The 18,462-nt window shown below is 40.9% G+C and overlaps 1 protein-coding gene across 3 annotated transcripts; it reads right to left on the bottom strand.

Moving 5' to 3' along the window:
- Positions 1-5,200: 5,200 nt before the first annotated feature.
- On the bottom strand, positions 5,201-16,795 carry ccdc126 (coiled-coil domain containing 126). Of its 3 annotated transcripts, none has more exons than XM_012964698.3 (3): positions 16,722-16,795; positions 11,108-11,471; positions 5,201-8,520 (listed from the first exon to the last, which is right to left on the bottom strand). In XM_012964698.3, exons 2-3 carry the CDS (start codon positions 11,343-11,345, stop codon positions 8,336-8,338), a joined length of 423 nt encoding a protein of 140 aa, XP_012820152.1. In that variant the 5' UTR covers positions 11,346-11,471; positions 16,722-16,795; the 3' UTR covers positions 5,201-8,335. The 3 variants fall into 3 exon arrangements, with proteins under 3 accessions (XP_012820152.1, XP_031759241.1, NP_001016412.1); XM_031903381.1 differs by lacking the exon at positions 16,722-16,795 and adding an exon at positions 11,827-12,075; NM_001016412.3 differs by lacking the exon at positions 16,722-16,795 and adding an exon at positions 14,300-14,440 and having other exon boundaries at positions 7,863-8,520.
- Positions 16,796-18,462: the final 1,667 nt, after the last annotated feature.

The following is an 18,462-nucleotide window of genomic DNA, read 5'->3' as shown; positions in this document are numbered from 1 at the left end:
ACACCTCCCAAACCCTGGCCGGTACCGCCCCTCCCCCATACATTGTAATAAAGGTTCTGTAGCACATTGGGGGCCACCATGTTTATCTTCCTATCTCTGTATAAGTATTCGGTCCTGACTTCAATTGTGTGTGTCCCTGGCCAGTAATTACTGACATGGTAGCTGCCAACCCAACTGCACCACTCTGCTTTTTATTATTAACTACAGGGTAGGGAGGCCATATTGGAGGTGCAGTTGAGGTGGCTCTTGTCCTTTAAATCGCCTGACTCAGGTATGGCTTTAACTCTAGGCCTGTTACAAGTCAGGAAAGATTTATATAGGCCTGGGTGGCACTTATTGCTCAGCGACACATCTGGCTAATGCTGTTTGAAATACAGTGCCCAGTGAATCTGTTCTTTTAAAAACCACTGCCTATAACCCCATATCTGTTTGCATTTTAGGCAGCAGCAGTATGAGATGGATGCCAGTTGGCCACTATGCATCCTGGCTCTCGCTGGCTTTGTGTGTACCATAAACGTCAGCAGCTAATCCAAACTATATATATTTTATAATTAAATTACAATATTTTTCTCACTCAAAAAGGTGGTGTTCATTTGATTTAAAGAGATGGCATGGGATTTCTGTAATGAGAGTTCTTGGCAAGCATGCAGGAGTAGCCCATAAAATATATTGGCAACAAGCTCCAGTGGGATAATCTGGGAAGGCTAATGGAGCAAACTGGACCATTCCAACAGTTTGTAGCTCTTTGGGAGTGAGAAAAAACATTCAATTCAGTCCCTAAGGAAAAACAAAAATTGGATTGGATGCTATGGGCTAATATTTTTCTTTTGTAACATGCAAAGAATGTACAGCTACTGCACATCACAAACCAACACTGAAAGAGATGTACTATTGGTGCCACCTTGTGGTTTGATGGATGAACAACATGTCAAGGTTTTCTTAAGGGGCTGTTTATTTCTAACATTTTAAATGTCATATGCCATATCCTTAGCAACCTTTTTTTTAGTTGATGTTCATTTTTTATTTCCAATACTGTTTTCTATTGTCATTTAACCCTTTCACTGACAGCCGTTTTGGTCAACTTGTATTGCCAGACAGTTTTTGAACATTTTGCACTGTTTCACTTTAGGGGCCTTTCCTTGGGGGACTTTTAGTTAACCCAGGAAAACAATATATCGTTTTTTTCAGGACAACCAAAATATGGTAGGATTTTGGTGTAATTCCAATTGTGTAACAAGATATAGGCTTCTAAATGTCTAAAAAGTTTTTAAAAAATCATATTTTCCATAATATAAACACACATAGCAGAAACAAAAATAAAATTGCCTAAAAATGTTGCAGTTTGACACATTTATCTCACACAATTTATTGCATACAAAGGCAAATCACCCCAAATAGGAACACCTAAGGTCTACTGAACAGTTTGATGCCCAATATGCATAGATATACCAAAGTCTGCGGTATGTACTGACCCCAAAATGAAAATAGCGCATATGGATTTCTCGCCTGCCAACTCAGCTTTTGCATACAGAGCCCCCTGTCAGTGTATTATGTGCTGTAACGCCCCCAAATTATACAGAAAAACCCAGAAAACCATATATTTTTGGAAAGTACACATTCTGACAAATCCAACAAGGGTAAAGAGTCCTTTCTACACCAAATTACCAATCAGCAAAGCTTTCCTAAAGTTAGTGGTTTTTATGACATTTCAGAAAATCGCCTAAAAATGTTGCAGTTTGCCGCATTTATCTCACACAATTTCTTGCGTACAAAGGCAAATCACCCCAAATAGGAACACCAGAGGTCTACTGAACAGTTTGATGCCCAATATGCATAGATATACCAAAGTCTGTAGTGTGTACTGACCCCAAAATGAAAATAGCGCATAAGGATTTCTCGCCTGCCAGCTCAGCTTTTGCATACAGAGCCCCCTGACAGCCTATTATGTGCAGTAACCCCCCCCCTAACTATACACAGACCCCCAGAAAACCATATATTTTTGGAAAGTACACATTCTGATGAATTCAAAATAGGTAAAGTTATTTTTGTACACCAAAGTTACACCTGGCAAAGCTACGCTAAAAACAGATTAGGAACACTTATACAGGGATAAAAATGCAATAAAACCACAAAAATTGTGCAAATAAGTGAAACAACAAAATAAGTCACACAACAGTGTAATTAGTGGTCAGAATTTCTAATCCAATAGTTACACTGTCAAAATAAACAGTTTTTAGGAAAAATAAACTAAAAACGAGTGGTAAAATGGAAAAAAAAAAAATACAGAAAAAAAGTTTGTGTATACATGTGTGTACATATGTAAAAGTAGTGTGACAATATGTACTGTAAGTGTGTATATGAGTGTGCAAAATGAAAAAAAACAAAACAAAAAAAGTGCTAAATTGTGTGCTGTATGTAGGTATAAATGTATGTAACTGTGTGTGTGAGTGAGTGTATGTGTGTAAATGCAAAAAATAAAAACACACCTGCCCAGAAGCAGGGATCGCATGGCTGGTCGTCCTGCTGCAGTCCTGGTCAGTGGGCCGGCACTTGGGGGGGAAACAGGAAGCGGGGAGCAAGCAGCAGACGTGATACAATTGCGTCTGCTGCTTGGAGGTCAGTCCTGCGACGATCGTGTCCGCAGGACCAGCATGACAGACCCCTTGGCTCATTGCTCAGGGGGCTGTCATCGCTAAAAACTCTCTGCAGGAGAATCTTTATCTGCCAAACCAGAAACCATAAAAATGAAGACTAACTGCAAACAGTCATTATATAATATCATTCACTACAACATGCAAAAAGTTAAAGGTGAACTACTCCTTTATATAACATATATATTTGTCCACTATAGGGCTTACTTACAATCCACAGTTGCACTAAAATTGCTCTACCTGTTGATTAAAAACATGCTGGTTTGTGTCTGAAATTGCACACTGCCCTCCTGCTTGTAAATAAACCCTCTTTCTGAGGCCAAATATTTCAAGGCCCCTAGACATGGCTGCTTGAAAAGGCAACAAATAAAATGCACACTGAACACATGTATTGCATTTGTATGTTATATCCTAAAGAAAGAAAGTTTTAGCTCCACTTGTATATTCTATTTCAGTATATGAGAATGGTGCACATAAGAAGATTGCAGCATATTGTATTGAATAGAAAGCTATGGAACATACTGCTGGTAAATGCACACCTGAATGCTTGTGGAGAGTAGGAAAGTTCAGAGGGGAAATGACTGATGCAGTTGGCTAGCTTAAATATGGATCAACAAGCAAAAGTGTTTGCAGTAGCTTTTTTGCCCAAAATATCAATGCTCTTTAGTATTCCGACAGGTTTGGAGAATCTAGGTTTTTGGACACTTAAAAAAAATCTTTGCAGTTTCTTATTATGTGTTTATGTAAGTACCTGTTTAGAGATTTGGTATCCGTTACCTGGCAGATAAGTGTCTATAGGTGGGGGCTTCTGATTATATTCAGACATGTTGTGACCCTTTGTCCTGTACATGAAGGAAAGGCAACTCTGCCAGCATTATCAGTTCACTGTCGGATGGGTGGCATGACTGAATGCAAGCTTACAGAGCTGTGTTGGACTAGGGGAATTGGCTCTGTACTCCAGCTATTAGTATCGATCAGCTTAGGTTTAGTTCAACAAGTTTGATACTTGGAGGCACATTTACTAAAATTTGTTTTTTTTCTGGCCTTGAAAGTCGTATAAACTCAACATGGTATAAATTCGAATTAAACTCAATCGTTGCTGTATTTATAAAATGTCACAATAATGCTTCAATCGTTCATATGAAAACTTTGAGTTTACATTCAAAAACCCCACATTTTTCGAGTTGAAAGCATTGTTAAAACTCAAAAAAACTAAGTTTAAATGGATGTTCGTTTACATTAATCCCCTTTATTTTTCCCAAACAGGAATTGCTCCAGCAGCCATTTTAGGAGCATTGGCACCCATTCTTGGAAAACAATAATGTGTTTAGATTTCACTTGAAATTGGGTGAAAACAACCTTGGGATTAACTTCCCCTTGAAAAGTGTGAAATAGAAAACAGTGAGGGGATTAAGTTTCCCTTGAAGCTGGGTGAAACTGAAAGCAATGAGGGGATTAATTTGTCCTTGAAAATGTGTCAAGGACAGGCTGTCGCTGACTATTCCATTCCTCTACTATTCTAAGCCTCCATAGAAATCAATGTACTCGACAGATCAAACCTGTCAAATTTTTTTTTTACAAAAAAAGTCAAGTAAATATTAATAAATCAGGAATTATGGGAGGTTCTGGCAAAAACCCATTCACAAATCTCGAAATTATCTAGAAGTAAGAAAAAATCCTACTTTATCTCAAAATTGCTTGGTAAATGTGCCCATTGGTGTATACTTACATGAATGTGATATAACAGGGCAAGCAGCTGGAGGGCACTCAGATATTGTAATGCCTTTCAGCACCACCAAGGAGCTATTAGAACCCACAATGCCTACACAGTTGGCCATTTATTTACACTTTGCCCACTGCAAGGAGCATTGTGCAAAGTCACAAAAGTGTCCTCTCCCTTGTGTGTCATTCTGAGGGGCAAGGTAGAAGAGCATCAGGATGCGCAGCCCACGTTGGGGCTCTATCCTTAGCACCTACAGGTATGAAAAGGGCTAGCTGTGCATCCTGGCATCGCTGAGCGTTAGATCGTTTTTATCTTGGTCCCCTCAGTGCTCTTGCCCTTAAATTACCCCTATTATCTGTTGGTGAAATGCTGGGAACTGTAGTTCAAACCTTTGCATTTCACCTCCACCTATGCAGAGATGTTTGTGCATTGGTAATAATGACTTACAGGAAAGGATGCTAACAGATGGCATTGTGCTAAAAGCACAAGTATTCATATGGCTTAACTGTGCCACTGATGGCAGGATTCCATCCACCACTACAGTAACAATAGGGGATACAGTTCCTGCATCTTTTAATAAGCATTATATGTTTGCAATTAATGTAATCTATGATGCCCAGTAACTTAATTACACTGCTACCACAATGCAATATGTGTTATTATCTATTTTTAATGGTTTAGTGCACCCAAAAACATCTGCTCCACTAAGTACATGTACGGAGTTCCTGTCATTGCAAAGGGGAAGGAAAGAAATGAAAGAAATGAAAGAAATTGAGAGTGTGAGTTTCTTATTTTGTCTAACAGGACAAATAATGTAGAGTTTGGCTTTAGAGAATGATCAGTATTACTTTTATTGCCCGTGAGCAGGAAAATGTTACATACCAAGGACATTGGTCATCATAAGGCACAACAAAGCTTACTGTTACCAACAGGGAACACTGGTTAGCCTACATTAGGAGAGAGAACACGGAGCACATGTTATCGAAATGGCACAAGGAGTACAACACAATAGAATAACATTTTCTGTTGTAAAGGCTTTAATCATTTCACTCGCTGGTTGACAATTACATTACATATCATAGGAAAAGGGCAGCTCTTTGTTCTACAGTGGTAAGATGGCGTATGAAAACTGCTGGAATACAGCTCCCAGAATCCCCAGCCAATACAAGGCTGTTAGTGGCTTCACTGTGTTGTAGTTCAGCTGCAGTTTTCACACTCCTGTTGTGCTAATTCTGGTACTTCCCTAAATGGTTCTTAAATAATGTGCATGAGCACTACTGGTGTGGAGCAAACCCATCCGACTATATATATATATATTATACAGCTGGACCTTTTCTTCTGCACTAAGCATGTGTGAGCATTGATGTGCTTATATAATGCACAAGAAATAAGGGGTACAGGGATTCCTGTGTTAAATCGGACCCCTGCAGTATCACTAGTTTAATTGGAAGTAATAGTTACAGATATATCTAATGTAATCAATTCATCTGCATGACCTTTCACTTGTGTGTGTAACATGCAGATTTGCCAGATTATTTAAGTCACATACTGTGCAAATGGACGATTTTTGAAATTCAGGGACCATAAGCAGTCACAGTGCTAGGGAGGAAACTTTAGGGGACCCAGTGGCGTTTTAGTCATTGACATGTGAGCATTTTACAGATGAACAGATCATCTTCCCTAAAGCAGGGAAAGCTTTAGAACACCTCTAGCTGTCATGCCCACCCACAGACTTACCCATTCCTACTCCATTGGTTCATGCTGTTGGGGAGAAATGTAAGGAAGTGCAGAATCTTTTTCTAATTCAGGATGGACAACAACTAAGTGAGTTAAAACAAGGGGTGTTTTGATCACTTTGAATTTTCTCTAGGAAAGTAATAATGACCCTCTATCATTTCCAAGCAATAATCTCTACAGGTTGCCACAAGACCAGCGATTCCCATAAATATAACAAGGAAAGGTTTGTGGGGATTACAGGTATATTACCCAAAAAAAGCCACATTATTCAAAATGCCACTGCTTTTTAGAGCTTCCAGAAGCTGAAACCTTGGTGCATTTATCTTCTGAACTGCAGCCAAATGTAAATATTTTAAGAAGATTTATATTGGATTAAAAAGAGAATAAAATATTGGACTTTTTTAAAATGACCAATCTGACAGCCCATATTAATTTGTCATATATGACTCTAATAAAAAAAGGAAGGGCAACATTTGGATGCTAAGAGGAGAGAATCAGTGTGCAACTAGCTACAAATCAGGATGTATACAGTTCTGAGGCCAATGCAGTCAGCCATGGATTGTTGTTTAGCCTCACCACTCTTTCCTAAAAAATGTGCTGGGTAACTGTCTTACAGGACCCACACCCTTGTGGGAAGAAGTGGTGGTCCAGCAAGGACTACATATTAGGTCCTTTTACCCCCTGGTAAATTTTATCTGCCAATGTTTCTAGGTCTGCAAAAACAAACTAGGTTAGTTTTTGTCTTTTGCTCCCCTAGTCAGGGAAGAACAGCAGATTCACCTATAAGTGCACAGAATACTGCAATTCTGTGGTTTTATTTCTCCACCATCGCTGAAAAGGCAGGTATAAGCCGCAACTGCCCTGTATATGTCTGCATTGAAAAAAGGGGGTATCTGTTTCTGCTCACACAGGGAGGATGCACACAAATGCACACAAGCATCTTCTGGTTAAAATCCACCCAGTGTGTGCAGTGACATGCAGATTGTTCTCCTCTTGATGTCCATAAAGGTTTTGGCTCATAACTTCCTTTTGTTTGCCCACTGTAGGAGTAAAGGCATAGTGTGCCATAGCCCTTAGGCTAATGCCACTTTGCGGATTACAACACAGAAATGTATATACTCTAAACATATGCCAATTGTACCTGCACACAAGACAACACAATGGTTGCTGGAGCAGGCAAGGATGAAGGCTGATGCCAGTTTAGGAGCAGATTCATGGCCTGTGTTTTTCCACTGGCTGAGAGCCAGCTCCGTGTGGCGTCAGCCTTAAGTTACTAGTTTGGTAACAAGAACAATAAAGCATTAATATAAGCAACCTTCTTGGAGATGAGACTGTTTGCAAGGAAAAGTGGTCAGTAATGTTTGTACAGACACTAATCAGGAATGTTTTTCTTTGCCACTGCTGTTCTATCATTGTAGGTTGCTTGTTTGACTAGTATAACCAGTATTGATGGTACCAGATGCCTGTTTCAATCATTCCTATGTCCCAAACACTGCAAGAAATCTTGTATGCAACAATGTGAACATGGAAGGCCAACATAACTGCCTCAGGATATCTGCCAATCTGTGACTTTGGAGAGAGATAAAATAAGTCTTTTGAGAACGTCTCTCCAATCCAAGTAGGTGTTCTAAATAAGACTCCAAACTGTTCCTAAGGACTTAAATCAAAGAAACAATACACAGAACTGAAAGGGGCGATTACTTGTTTGTTGCTGAAATCTCCTATGACATCCTTAGCAAATTCCATTAAAATAACTGTAATACATTATTTATTTGTCAAGTGTCCACATAAATAATCATAATGACTGCAATTCATCTACAGTCTTGCTAACAAATAGTGCAAATAAATACATTCTTTGGGTCAAACCTCCAGCTCAAACATAACATTTACCATGTAGCAAAATATAATATACAAGTATGTCATTTATATTATTGGTACTTATTTTTAATTTAAAATACTAAGGGTATAAACTCCAGGACAATGCATCAAAACTCACTTCTAGAAAACATTTTATAGATGGGGAAAAAAATAAAATATTATAAACTTAATATGGCTGATATTCTCTACGTTCTTACAGCGCCAGATAAAACTGCTGTGTTTTGCACTTTATGCTACAGCTGCTTACAAGGCAAACTAAAATAAAGCACAGATCTAGCCAGAAATGCCAATAAAGTTGTTCATAGTGTACTGGGCCTGATAAAATGGCTGGAATGGCACTCTCTTGCTATCTCCTGTTTGCTGACGCATTCACGCGTTTACTTGTAGTTAACGGGACAAGGTTTCCACCAGTGCTATTGGTGCTGTTATTGGATGATCCGTTCACTACAAAGTAGTCAATTTTGTTCTCGAGCTTTCCAAGCCGCTGTAGAATATCATCCAAGAGGACAGCAATTGTTCTCTTCAAGTCAGCTATGTGAAAGCAAACAAAATAAGGCATTAGACGAACAAGGACAAGCACAATATATAATGTTCTTTAAAATATGCAGTATTCAGACCATTGTACCATTTTATATACTTTCTATATTCAATTAATACAGGCATGGGATACCTTATTCAGAAACCCCTTATCCAGAAAGTTCCAAGATTTGTTAAAGATCGATTGATACTTTTTCTTGCTTATTGCGCCAAATGATAGACGTCGGACTATTTTAACTGTGGTAGATCCCATGACGTAGGCCAGGTGGCAAGAGTAGCTCACAGGGTGACAAAGTCTGGGCACCCCTGCTCTAACAGATATATCATTGGTTGGGCAGGTTGTTGGGATGGCCTCATACTAGAGGGGCCAAGTTGAAGGCCTTTATGTGTCCATAAAAGTAAGAGATTTGTGAGAAAACTTTTTTAAAATTGAGGGAATATACTGAAAGTTAAACCAGTGAGCAATATCATGGGCACTGAGTGTCTAATTCAGGGGTCCCCAACCTTGAGTTGGGGAGCAACACAAACATGAAAAATGTTATTGGTGATGCCAAATAATGCTTATAATTGGCTTATTTGGTAGCCTACAGGAGGACTGGCAGCCTACCAGAGGAGGCTCTGTTTGGCAGTACTCATGGTTTTTATGTCACCAAAACAAGTCCTTCAAGCCAGCAATTCAAAAATAAGCTCCTGCTTTAAGTGCAACATCCATGGGGTTCATGTGCAAAATGTTGTTCAGGAGCCACTGGTTGGGGATCACTGACCTAATATACAGGCATTTGTTTATTAAGGGACAAGCAACACATGTGAGCATTAACCAGTAAACTTTCTTTAATCTTGTCAGACCTGATATTCTGAAGTTCATATGCCAGCTCCAGTCCCTGCCTGCCTCAGCTACAGATGCAGTTGTAATGCCACATTCTTTAATTTAGCCTGCCCCCGATTAAGGGAAGGGAGAGTTTCCGCAAAACACAAAGTTGCAAGCACTTCACTGCATGCAAGCCAGGTCATAGCCGAGAGATGAAAATTAAAGATGTGTTCTAGCAGCTTAGGCATGAGAACACCCCTTTTTTTTTAATCCTGAGGGGATATAAACAAAAATAGCAGAGGTAATGCGGGCTACAGCACACATACTTTGGCCATGATGTAAGACTTCTCTAGAAAGAACTAGTATCTGATCTGGAATCACACTTATAGCCATGTAGAGAAGCAATATTCTCTGGTTACGGCACAATATTTTATAACTAGGCCTCTAGTAAATTGTGAATATGTTCTAATGCAGCTCTATAAATGTATAAAAACAACTCTTTTGCTATTAAGTCTCTGAAAAAATGACTTTATAATGTTAAATATCAAGTTATCAGAGAGTTAACTAATTTACCCTCCCTGCATAATGACCTCCTCGTTTTTCTGCAGGCGGAGAATCAGCCCCGTGCAGCACTAATTCTGCAGCCTAATTCTGGCACAAGAAACAGCTGGGGGAAGGGAGAGGCTTGATTACACAGAGTTCTTTATCACTTGATTTAACAAACTCTTCTGATTACAGAGACAACATGGGAAGGCAGTAAGAGTAATACATCAATGACCCATTTGTGCTTAAGGGTTGTGACACACTGGGAGATTAGTCACGCAGCGACAAATCTCCCTTGTCACGGGCGACTAATCTCCCCACAATGCCATCCCACCAGCTAGAATGTAAATCGCTGGTGGAATGGCATACGCGGCGCCATGATTTGCAGAAGTCGCTGAAGTTTCCTCCCAAGGCAACTTCGGCAAATCGTGGCGCCGCATATGCCATCCCACCGGCGATTTACATTCTAGCCGGTGGGATGGCATTGCGGGGAGATTAGTTGCCCGCAACAATGAAGATTTGTTGCTGGGCGACTAATCTCCTTGTGTACTACTGCCCTAAGGGCTGTGATACACAGGGAGATTAGTCTCGCTGCGTCAAATCTCCCTTGTTGCGGGCAACTAATCTCCCCGCAATGCCATCCCACCGGCTAGAATGTAAATCGCCGGTGGGATGGCATATGCGTTGCTGCAATGTCCCGCATTCGCCCGAAGTTGTCTTCAGAGGAAAGTTTGGGACGACTAATCTCCCCGTGTACAACTGCCCTTAAGGGCAAGGGCACACGCAGAGATTAGTTGCCCGTAGTTAAATCTCAGCTACTGCCAGCAACTAATCTACCCGAAATGCCTTTCCACCAGCAATAAAACAAATCGCCAGTGGGAAGGCACACGTGACGCCTTGTTTTCCGAAGTTGCACAAAGTTTCATCCTGCAAGAAACTTTGCACAACTTGTGCTCCTGCCATAAGCTAAAAATAGAAAATATGTATTGTTTTAATATTATTGCAAAATACAACAAAATTACTAAACTACGGAAAAAACTATAAGCATTTTGTCAATATGTTAATAAAAATTTGAAATATTTTTAAGGTTAAGGTTTAAGAATTCAGTTCTCGTCCAGGTCTGTTAACAGATACTGTTTTTAATAATGATTACATTTACAAATGGTGCTTAAAATGGACATTTTTAATACTAACAAATCATAATATATAACTGTAATATGTATATCTTACCATATCCTGCCATGGAGCCCCCATTTCCTCCATCCATTAAATCTTTATTCTCTTCAGCCAAAGCTTTGACATATCTTCTGCTCAAGTCTAATATTTGATCTCTGAGCTCCGTGCTGCTCTGGTGTCTCGGATACTGAAAAGTGTAGCGCAGCAACATCAGTCCCCAGATGAATCCAAAAGCAAGGAGTAGAATACTTAGTTTCTGTGATACAGACTTTCTTGAAAATGTTAAAACCATGATTTCAGCATAGGGCAGGAATTGGCTGTATCCCCAGGTTTCACAAAATGCAGAGACAATCACATCTATTTATGTAGCTCATTCTGGAAAAGTCTCTCATGGAGCCTGGTGCTGATCCTCGGGTAACTAGCAACAATAACAAACAGACCAGCACTTAATTTTAGTAAAATGTAACATTATAACTATTTTACATTAAAAGCATTTCTCATCCTCCATACAGTGCCTGTGCTTTCCACCAAATCCTGGTTGTGACAACTCAAGTGCTGATCCACCTGTATTCAAATAGCTTATTAGTTCTTTGCAGGTAACCTGATACCTCCAAACTGTTCTGCTTTTCATGGGAGAATTCTCAATCCTGCTTGTACAGGGGTGGAACCTACCAGATATTGGAATGCAATTTGGCAGAATGGAAAATGATCTGAATATAGGCTGTAGTCACAAATTACAGAAACTTTAAGCCACTAATCCAAAGGCCTCTTACCTTCTACCCCATACCTGTACTGAACACAAAGCTGCGCAGCAAGGTTGGCAGACTCCATATTTTTTTGCTTGACTTTCTGTCCTCTGCTCTCTGCCCGCAATCTCAACCCCATGCATATGCCTCTTTGGGGGGGAAAATAGACAAGAGTACAAAGGACATATGTTGTGCAAGAACTGTTAATTATTTGTATAACCACACCAGCATGTCCACTTGCAGCCCCCAGCTTTTGTTGCACTGCAACGAGCATTATCCTAAAGAGAGATGAAGGCTGCTGGGAGTTGCTGAGTGCATATGTAACCCATATAATAATTGATTTTTCTCAGGTGTTCTTTTTCCTAGAGCAAACCAGCATTTCCTAGAATTAAATGACAGAACATGGAATCTTGTATGTGTTGAGGGGAAAAGTCTCCACATAAGTGGGTTAGTCTTATTATTTTGTCACCCCCCCCATATTTGGTACCTTATTAGCCAAGTATGTAGCTCTGGTACCAAGTTTGGGAACACTTCTGTGTATCCATTACATATATTACACAAAGCTGCATAAAAATACAAATCATATTCTTATTTTTTGCAAGAAAATACGAGCTGTATATCTATAGGGATAATAGATCCCAGAATTAATCAAGAAAATCTTAGAGTACCTGAGTTAAATACCTGTTTTCCTTTACTCCTTTTTTTTTTTTTTTTTTCTTTATCTCCCTTTCTCTCCCCCTCCTCCTATATCTATGTTTATTTGAATGGTAACATACCCATTGTCTTTATTTTGCTATTCTGTAAAAACCTGTGAAAACTAATAAAAATCTAAGTTACAAAAAATACAAATCATTTATAGATTAACAGATATTATGGGTACAAGCAGGTAACAGTTCAGCTGCAGAACGAGTTAAACTAGAAGCCAGTACACCTTTTTATTGCCTGTAAACTGCTTATTTCTTTATGAAAGCACAGACTGCAAATGCATGAAAACATTAGCTTGTGCCCCCAGGCTATACTGTATAGCAGTGTTCCCCAACCAGTGGCTCGTGAGCAACATGTTGCTCCCCAACCCCTTGGATGTTGCTCCCAGTAGCCCCAAAGCAGGTGCTCATTTTTGAATTTCTGGTAAGGAGGCAGAAGTAAGGAAGTTTTGGTTGCATAAAAACCAAGTATAATGCCAAACAGAGCCTTCTGTAGGCTGCCAGTCCACATAAGGGCTATTGAGTAGCCAAGTATAGTTCTTATTGGCACCCCCAGGAACTTTTTTCATGCTTGTGTTGCTCCCCAACACTTTTTCCATTTGAATGTAGCTCACGGGTATAAAAGGTTGGGGATCCCTGCTGTATAGGAAGGGGTCTGGCTGTCACTCTTTTGCTCCGACACACCCATAGTCCAACCTATAGCCCTTCAGCTGTAATAGATCTACAACTTCTAGACACCCAACAGCCCTTAAGGTGGCCATACACGCACCGATATTATCGTACGAAACCTCGTTTCGTACGATAATCGGTGCGTGTATGGCATTGTCAGCGAGCCGACCGATATCGCAGGAAGCTGCTGATATCGGTCGACTCACCGATCGGCCAGGTTAGAAAATTTTGATCGGGCGCCATAGAAGGCGCCTGACCAAAATTCTCCCTTCAGAGCTGAATCGGCAGAAGGAGGTAGAAATCCTATTGTTTCTACCTCCTTACCTGCCGATTCAGCCCTGAATGGTGTGTGGCGGATCTGACGATGTTTCGTGCGACCGACGGTCGTACGAAACATCGTGAGATCGCCACGTGTATGGCCAGCTTTAGGTTGAAGAGAAAAACTTATGTGCAGCTATTACTGCTCTTCTGCAAGGCCCAGGGAGTTACACTTTTTTGCACGACATTAAACACATTTTTGAATAACTGTTGTTATCTACATACAATATTCATTGGCCTTGTTATATATATATATATATATATATATATATATATATATATATTAGTTTTGTATAAAAGTTGAATCCCTAATCTAAAATAGAAATAATGGGATTTAGAATATGTATAACCCTAAATAAGTGCCAGGCAAGTCCTTTAGAATGGCCCAGAGGAAGCAGCTCCCAAACAGGATGGCTGCATGTGGAGCCTTGCGGTGGGCACCTTGTTTGTTGAGTTGTGGGTACCAGAAATACTGCAGCTGGAAGCAGATCTAGAAGAGTATTCATCTGCAATACTCCGTGTTTCCTTTCCTTCTGTTTAAATTCCAAACTCATTATCATGTTTGTAAGCACAAGATCCTCACAGGAAACATACAAAGAAATGATCGCATGTTAAAGAGTTAGCCAGCTTAGTGGCATGTGATCTCCTAGCCCTAAGCAGAAAAGGAGAGAAAATCGACACGTCTGACAGCTATCATTCAGCATCATATGCAAGAAGTGCGTGTGCCCAGCCATCGTTATATGCGCAGTATACGCACCGCTAGGCTCTGTACTAGCCTGACATTATTTAGCTCCCTGTTGGTAGCTTACCCGATCCCGCCGGTGCAGAGTACTCTTCCTCGGTTTAGGTGTTGCCATTAGACAGCCCCTTCCTGACATATCTGTGCGACAGCTCAAAGCCCCTGCTACATTATTTCAGCTCACTGTCCACAGGCTGAACAATGACAAGTGCATACAAGCAAGGGCCAACATCCTGGAGTTAAAATAAGAGCTTATCTGCTATTGGGTCTGCGAAACTATTACCAACAGATTCTTTGCACGGGAAGTCATGATTGGCCAGAGCATGCCCACCCCCACTCTCTTCACAGCGCCGCGGTTCTTCCTTCCTGCGACTGAGAGGGGGGAGAGCGGCGTTTTGCGATTCCCCATGTGCCAATTATTTAGGGTGGAGAAAGAGAATGCGAAAATGTTAAAGGGGAAGTTTATCTTGAAATTTCGTTTAGTATTATTAATAAAATAGAACAATTTCTAACGACTTCACTTATAGTTTGGTAATATTTGTCTTTCTACTCAGGCAATGTCTGGTAGCTGGGGTCAGTAGTGACACTGTAGATTGAGTATGAAAATAATTTTTGATTATCTTCAAGTTATTTTAAGGTATCCGCTCCCCTTCTTTTCAGCTATGTCATTCAAACCACTCGGGTTGCTAGGGTCATTAAGACCCTAGTAACCAGAAAACAATTTAAATTCCAAACTGGAAAGGTGTTGGACAAAAAGTAAAAAAATAAATAAATTAAAAAAGTAAATGACTAGTTGTCTTGGACTATCACAAACCAAAAAAATAATAAATGATATCATTCCAACATGCAGTAAAGAGTGACTCCAACATGCAGTAAAGAGTGACCCCAACATGCAGTAAAGAGTGACCCCAACATGCAGTAAAGAGTGACTGAAGTTTATCAGAGCACAAGTCACATGGCTGTGACACTCTGGGAAATGAAAAATATGGCTAACCCCATGTAAAATTTAAAAATTAGATATAAAAATTAACGTGCAGGATTTCTGCTGGAGAAGCTCTATTAACTGATGCGTTTAAATAAAAAAAAAAATCCCATGACAGTATTCCTACTCTAAACACAGAGACAATAAACAGTCTGAGATATTGCAAACTAGTATGTGCATGTATTCTCGTTTGTCACATGTAGGGCTTTGGGTTGGTTTTATTCTTCATTCATCAAAGGTTGTGGAAACCCAAGCACTTAAATATTTGGCTGTGCTAGAATATCAAGGAATTAAATAGAAAAATATATTGAATGGATGGTTACTATATAGGTAATGATCCAAAATGGGTTCCTTTGCTTTAATGTTTATACTGTCATCCTCTTTAAAGGGTACAAGTACTAGTTTTCCATTTGTGAATTTACTCAGAGCATAAAAGCTCTATTGTTTGATAGTAAATATAAGTACATATATATGCCAACACTCAGGGGCTGATTCATCAAAGTATGAGTTGGAATCCCAAAATGGGTAAAATTCGGATTAGGCTAATGACACACGAGGCATAGGGCGGATATTTTCGGCAAGCGTAAAAGTGCTTGCTGAAAATTACGCCTTACGCCTCCTACATGTGCCTGCACCCGAATGAATGGGATACGCTCGGGTGCAGGCACATGTAGCCGATATACGCATGAAAACGCGATAGGATAATTTCTGATAATCGCAAATATCACGAAAATGCTTACGAAAAAATCATATTAGTCACGATAATATCGTATTGGCGATACGAAAGTCACAAAATTTTAGTATTTGAACGATCGTAAATGGCGGGAAAACCTTTCTGACTTTCCTTCAATGCATGATTTTGGAAGCCTCCCATAGGAATCAATGGCACTCTGCAGCTCCAACCTGGCCCAAGGAAAGTCTCCCATAGGGCTCAATGGCACTCTGCAGCTCCAACCTGGCCCAAGGAAAGTCTCCCATAGGGCTCAATGGCACTCTGCAGCTCCAACCTGGCCCAAGGAAAGTCTCCCTTAGGGCTCAATGGCACTCTGGAGCTCCAACCTGGCCCAAGGAAAGTCTCCCATAGGATTCAATGGCACCCTGCAGCTCCAACCTGACCCAAGGAAAGTCTCCCACAGGGCTCAATGGCACTCTGCAGCTCCAACCTGGCCCAAGGAAAGTCTCCCATAGGGCTCAATGGCACTCTGCAGCTCCAACCCGGCCCAAGGAAAGTCTCCCATAGGGCTCAATGGCACTCTGCAGCTACAACCTGGCCCAAGGAAAGTCACGATACCGAATCTTGAATGAATCCAAAACTTTCGTACTCGGCATGACAATACAATTTTCGACGCACAGTACAAAAACATTGTGCAAATTAGCAAAAAAAAATCTGCAAAAATACGCAAGGTACGAAAACTTAGAAAAAATACATTTTTTTGTATTCGGAGACAATCATACTTTTATAAATCAGCCCCTCAAACATAAGAATTGGAAATGCTGTGAAAATCCATACCCCCATGGCTTCATTTCAGACTGGCTATACAAAACTAAGCAAAGCAATCCCTGTTCATACAGCACCTTTCCCCTCTCAATGTTACTTTATTGAAACACTCCCAGCTATTACACTTCCCGCCATTCAGCCAGCTGCCTGATCTACTCTAGCCCCAATTCTCCGCCCCAGTTTCCCTTTGTTTATGGCAAAAGGACCCGCCTAGCAACCAGTACATGCAATGTGCTTCAATGCCCATGGCTCACTGCGTGCATTTCTATTCAGTACCCTCCCAAGTTGCTTCCACAAACAAATGCAGATTGGACTCAACTTGTCCAGATACCCAGAAGGTTAACAGCCCCTTTGTTCTCTCTCCATGACAAATGGCCACAATGTTTTCAACACCAACCCCCACCTCAAACACTACATGCTGTTGACTGAGAAAATAACACATTTCGCAGGGACTGATAGGAAATGTAGGTCTGCATTGCAAAGCCAAGACACGCAGGGACTGATGGGAGTTGTAGGTCTGCATTGCAAAGTCAAGACACGCAGGGACTGATGGGAGTTGTAGGTCTGCATTGCAAAGTCAAGACACGCAGGGACTGATGGGAGTTGTAGGTCTGCATTGCAAAGCCAAGACACGCAGGGACTGATAGGAAATGCAGGTCTGCATTGCAAAGCCAAGACACGCAGGGACTGATGGGAGTTGCAGGTCTGCATTGCAAAGTCAAGACACGCAGGGACTGATGGGAGTTGCAGGTCTGCATTGCAAAGTCAAGACACGCAGGGACTGATGGGAGTTGCAGGTCTGCATTGCAAAGCCAAGACACGCAGGGACTGATGGGAGTTGCAGGTCTGCATTGCAAAGTCAAGACACGCAGGGACTGATAGGAAATGTAGGTCTGCATTGCAAAGGCAAGACACGCAGGGACTGATGGGAGTTCTAGGTCTGCATTGCAAAGTAAAGACACGCAGGGACTGATGGGAGTTCTAGGTCTGCATTGCAAAGTAAAGACACGCAGGGACTGATGGGAGTTCTAGGTCTGCATTGCAAAGTAAAGACACGCAGGGACTGATGGGAGTTCTAGGTCTGCATTGCAAAGTAAAGACACGCAGGGACTGATGGGAGTTCTAGGTCTGCATTGCAAAGTAAAGACACGCAGGGACTGATGGGAGTTCTAGGTCTGCATTGCAAAGTAAAGACACGCAGGGACTGATGGGAGTTCTAGGTCTGCATTGCAAAGTAAAGACACGCAGGGACTGATGGGAGTTCTAGGTCTGCATTGCAAAGTAAAGACACGCAGGGACTGATGGGAGTTGCAGGTCTGCATTGCAAAGTAAAGACACGCAGGGACTGATGGGAGTTGCAGGTCTGCATTGCAAAGTAAAGACACGCAGGGACTGATGGGAGTTGCAGGTCTGCATTGCAAAGTCAAGACACGCAGGGACTGATGGGAGTTGCAGGTCTGCATTGCAAAGTAAAGACACGCAGGGACTGATGGGAGTTGCAGGTCTGCATTGCAAAGTCAAGACACGCAGGGACTGATGGGAGTTGTAGTTCTGCTTTGCAAAGTAAAGACACGCCCAATTCAGAAATTTAGACAAATACTGCGGAATAATTGAATACTGAATTTCTCCACGCGCCAAGGAACTTGGTTTAACAAATAGTTTTTGAGAAGGAACTAGTACAAGTTGTATAGGATGAATTGCTCTAGAACTGGAACTGTGGGTTCCAAGATAATAAAAAAAAAAATCCCAAAAA

The sequence above is a fragment of the Xenopus tropicalis genome, chromosome 6 (assembly GCF_000004195.4).
Source record: "Xenopus tropicalis strain Nigerian chromosome 6, UCB_Xtro_10.0, whole genome shotgun sequence".
Classification (NCBI taxonomy): domain Eukaryota; kingdom Metazoa; phylum Chordata; class Amphibia; order Anura; family Pipidae; genus Xenopus; species Xenopus tropicalis.
The sequence above is the reverse complement of the archived record's forward strand: the minus strand, read 5'-3'. Positions and strand labels throughout refer to the sequence as shown.

Excerpts from the sequence above, each read along its gene's own strand:
- ccdc126 (XM_012964698.3), bottom strand. The coding sequence starts at position 11,345 with ATGGTTTTAACATTTTCAAGAAAGTCTGTATCACAGAAACTAAGTATT. Across the intron at positions 8,521-11,107 it reads GGGCTCCATGGCAGGATATG|CTGACTTGAAGAGAACAATT; the intron begins GTAAGATATACA and ends GCTTTCACATAG.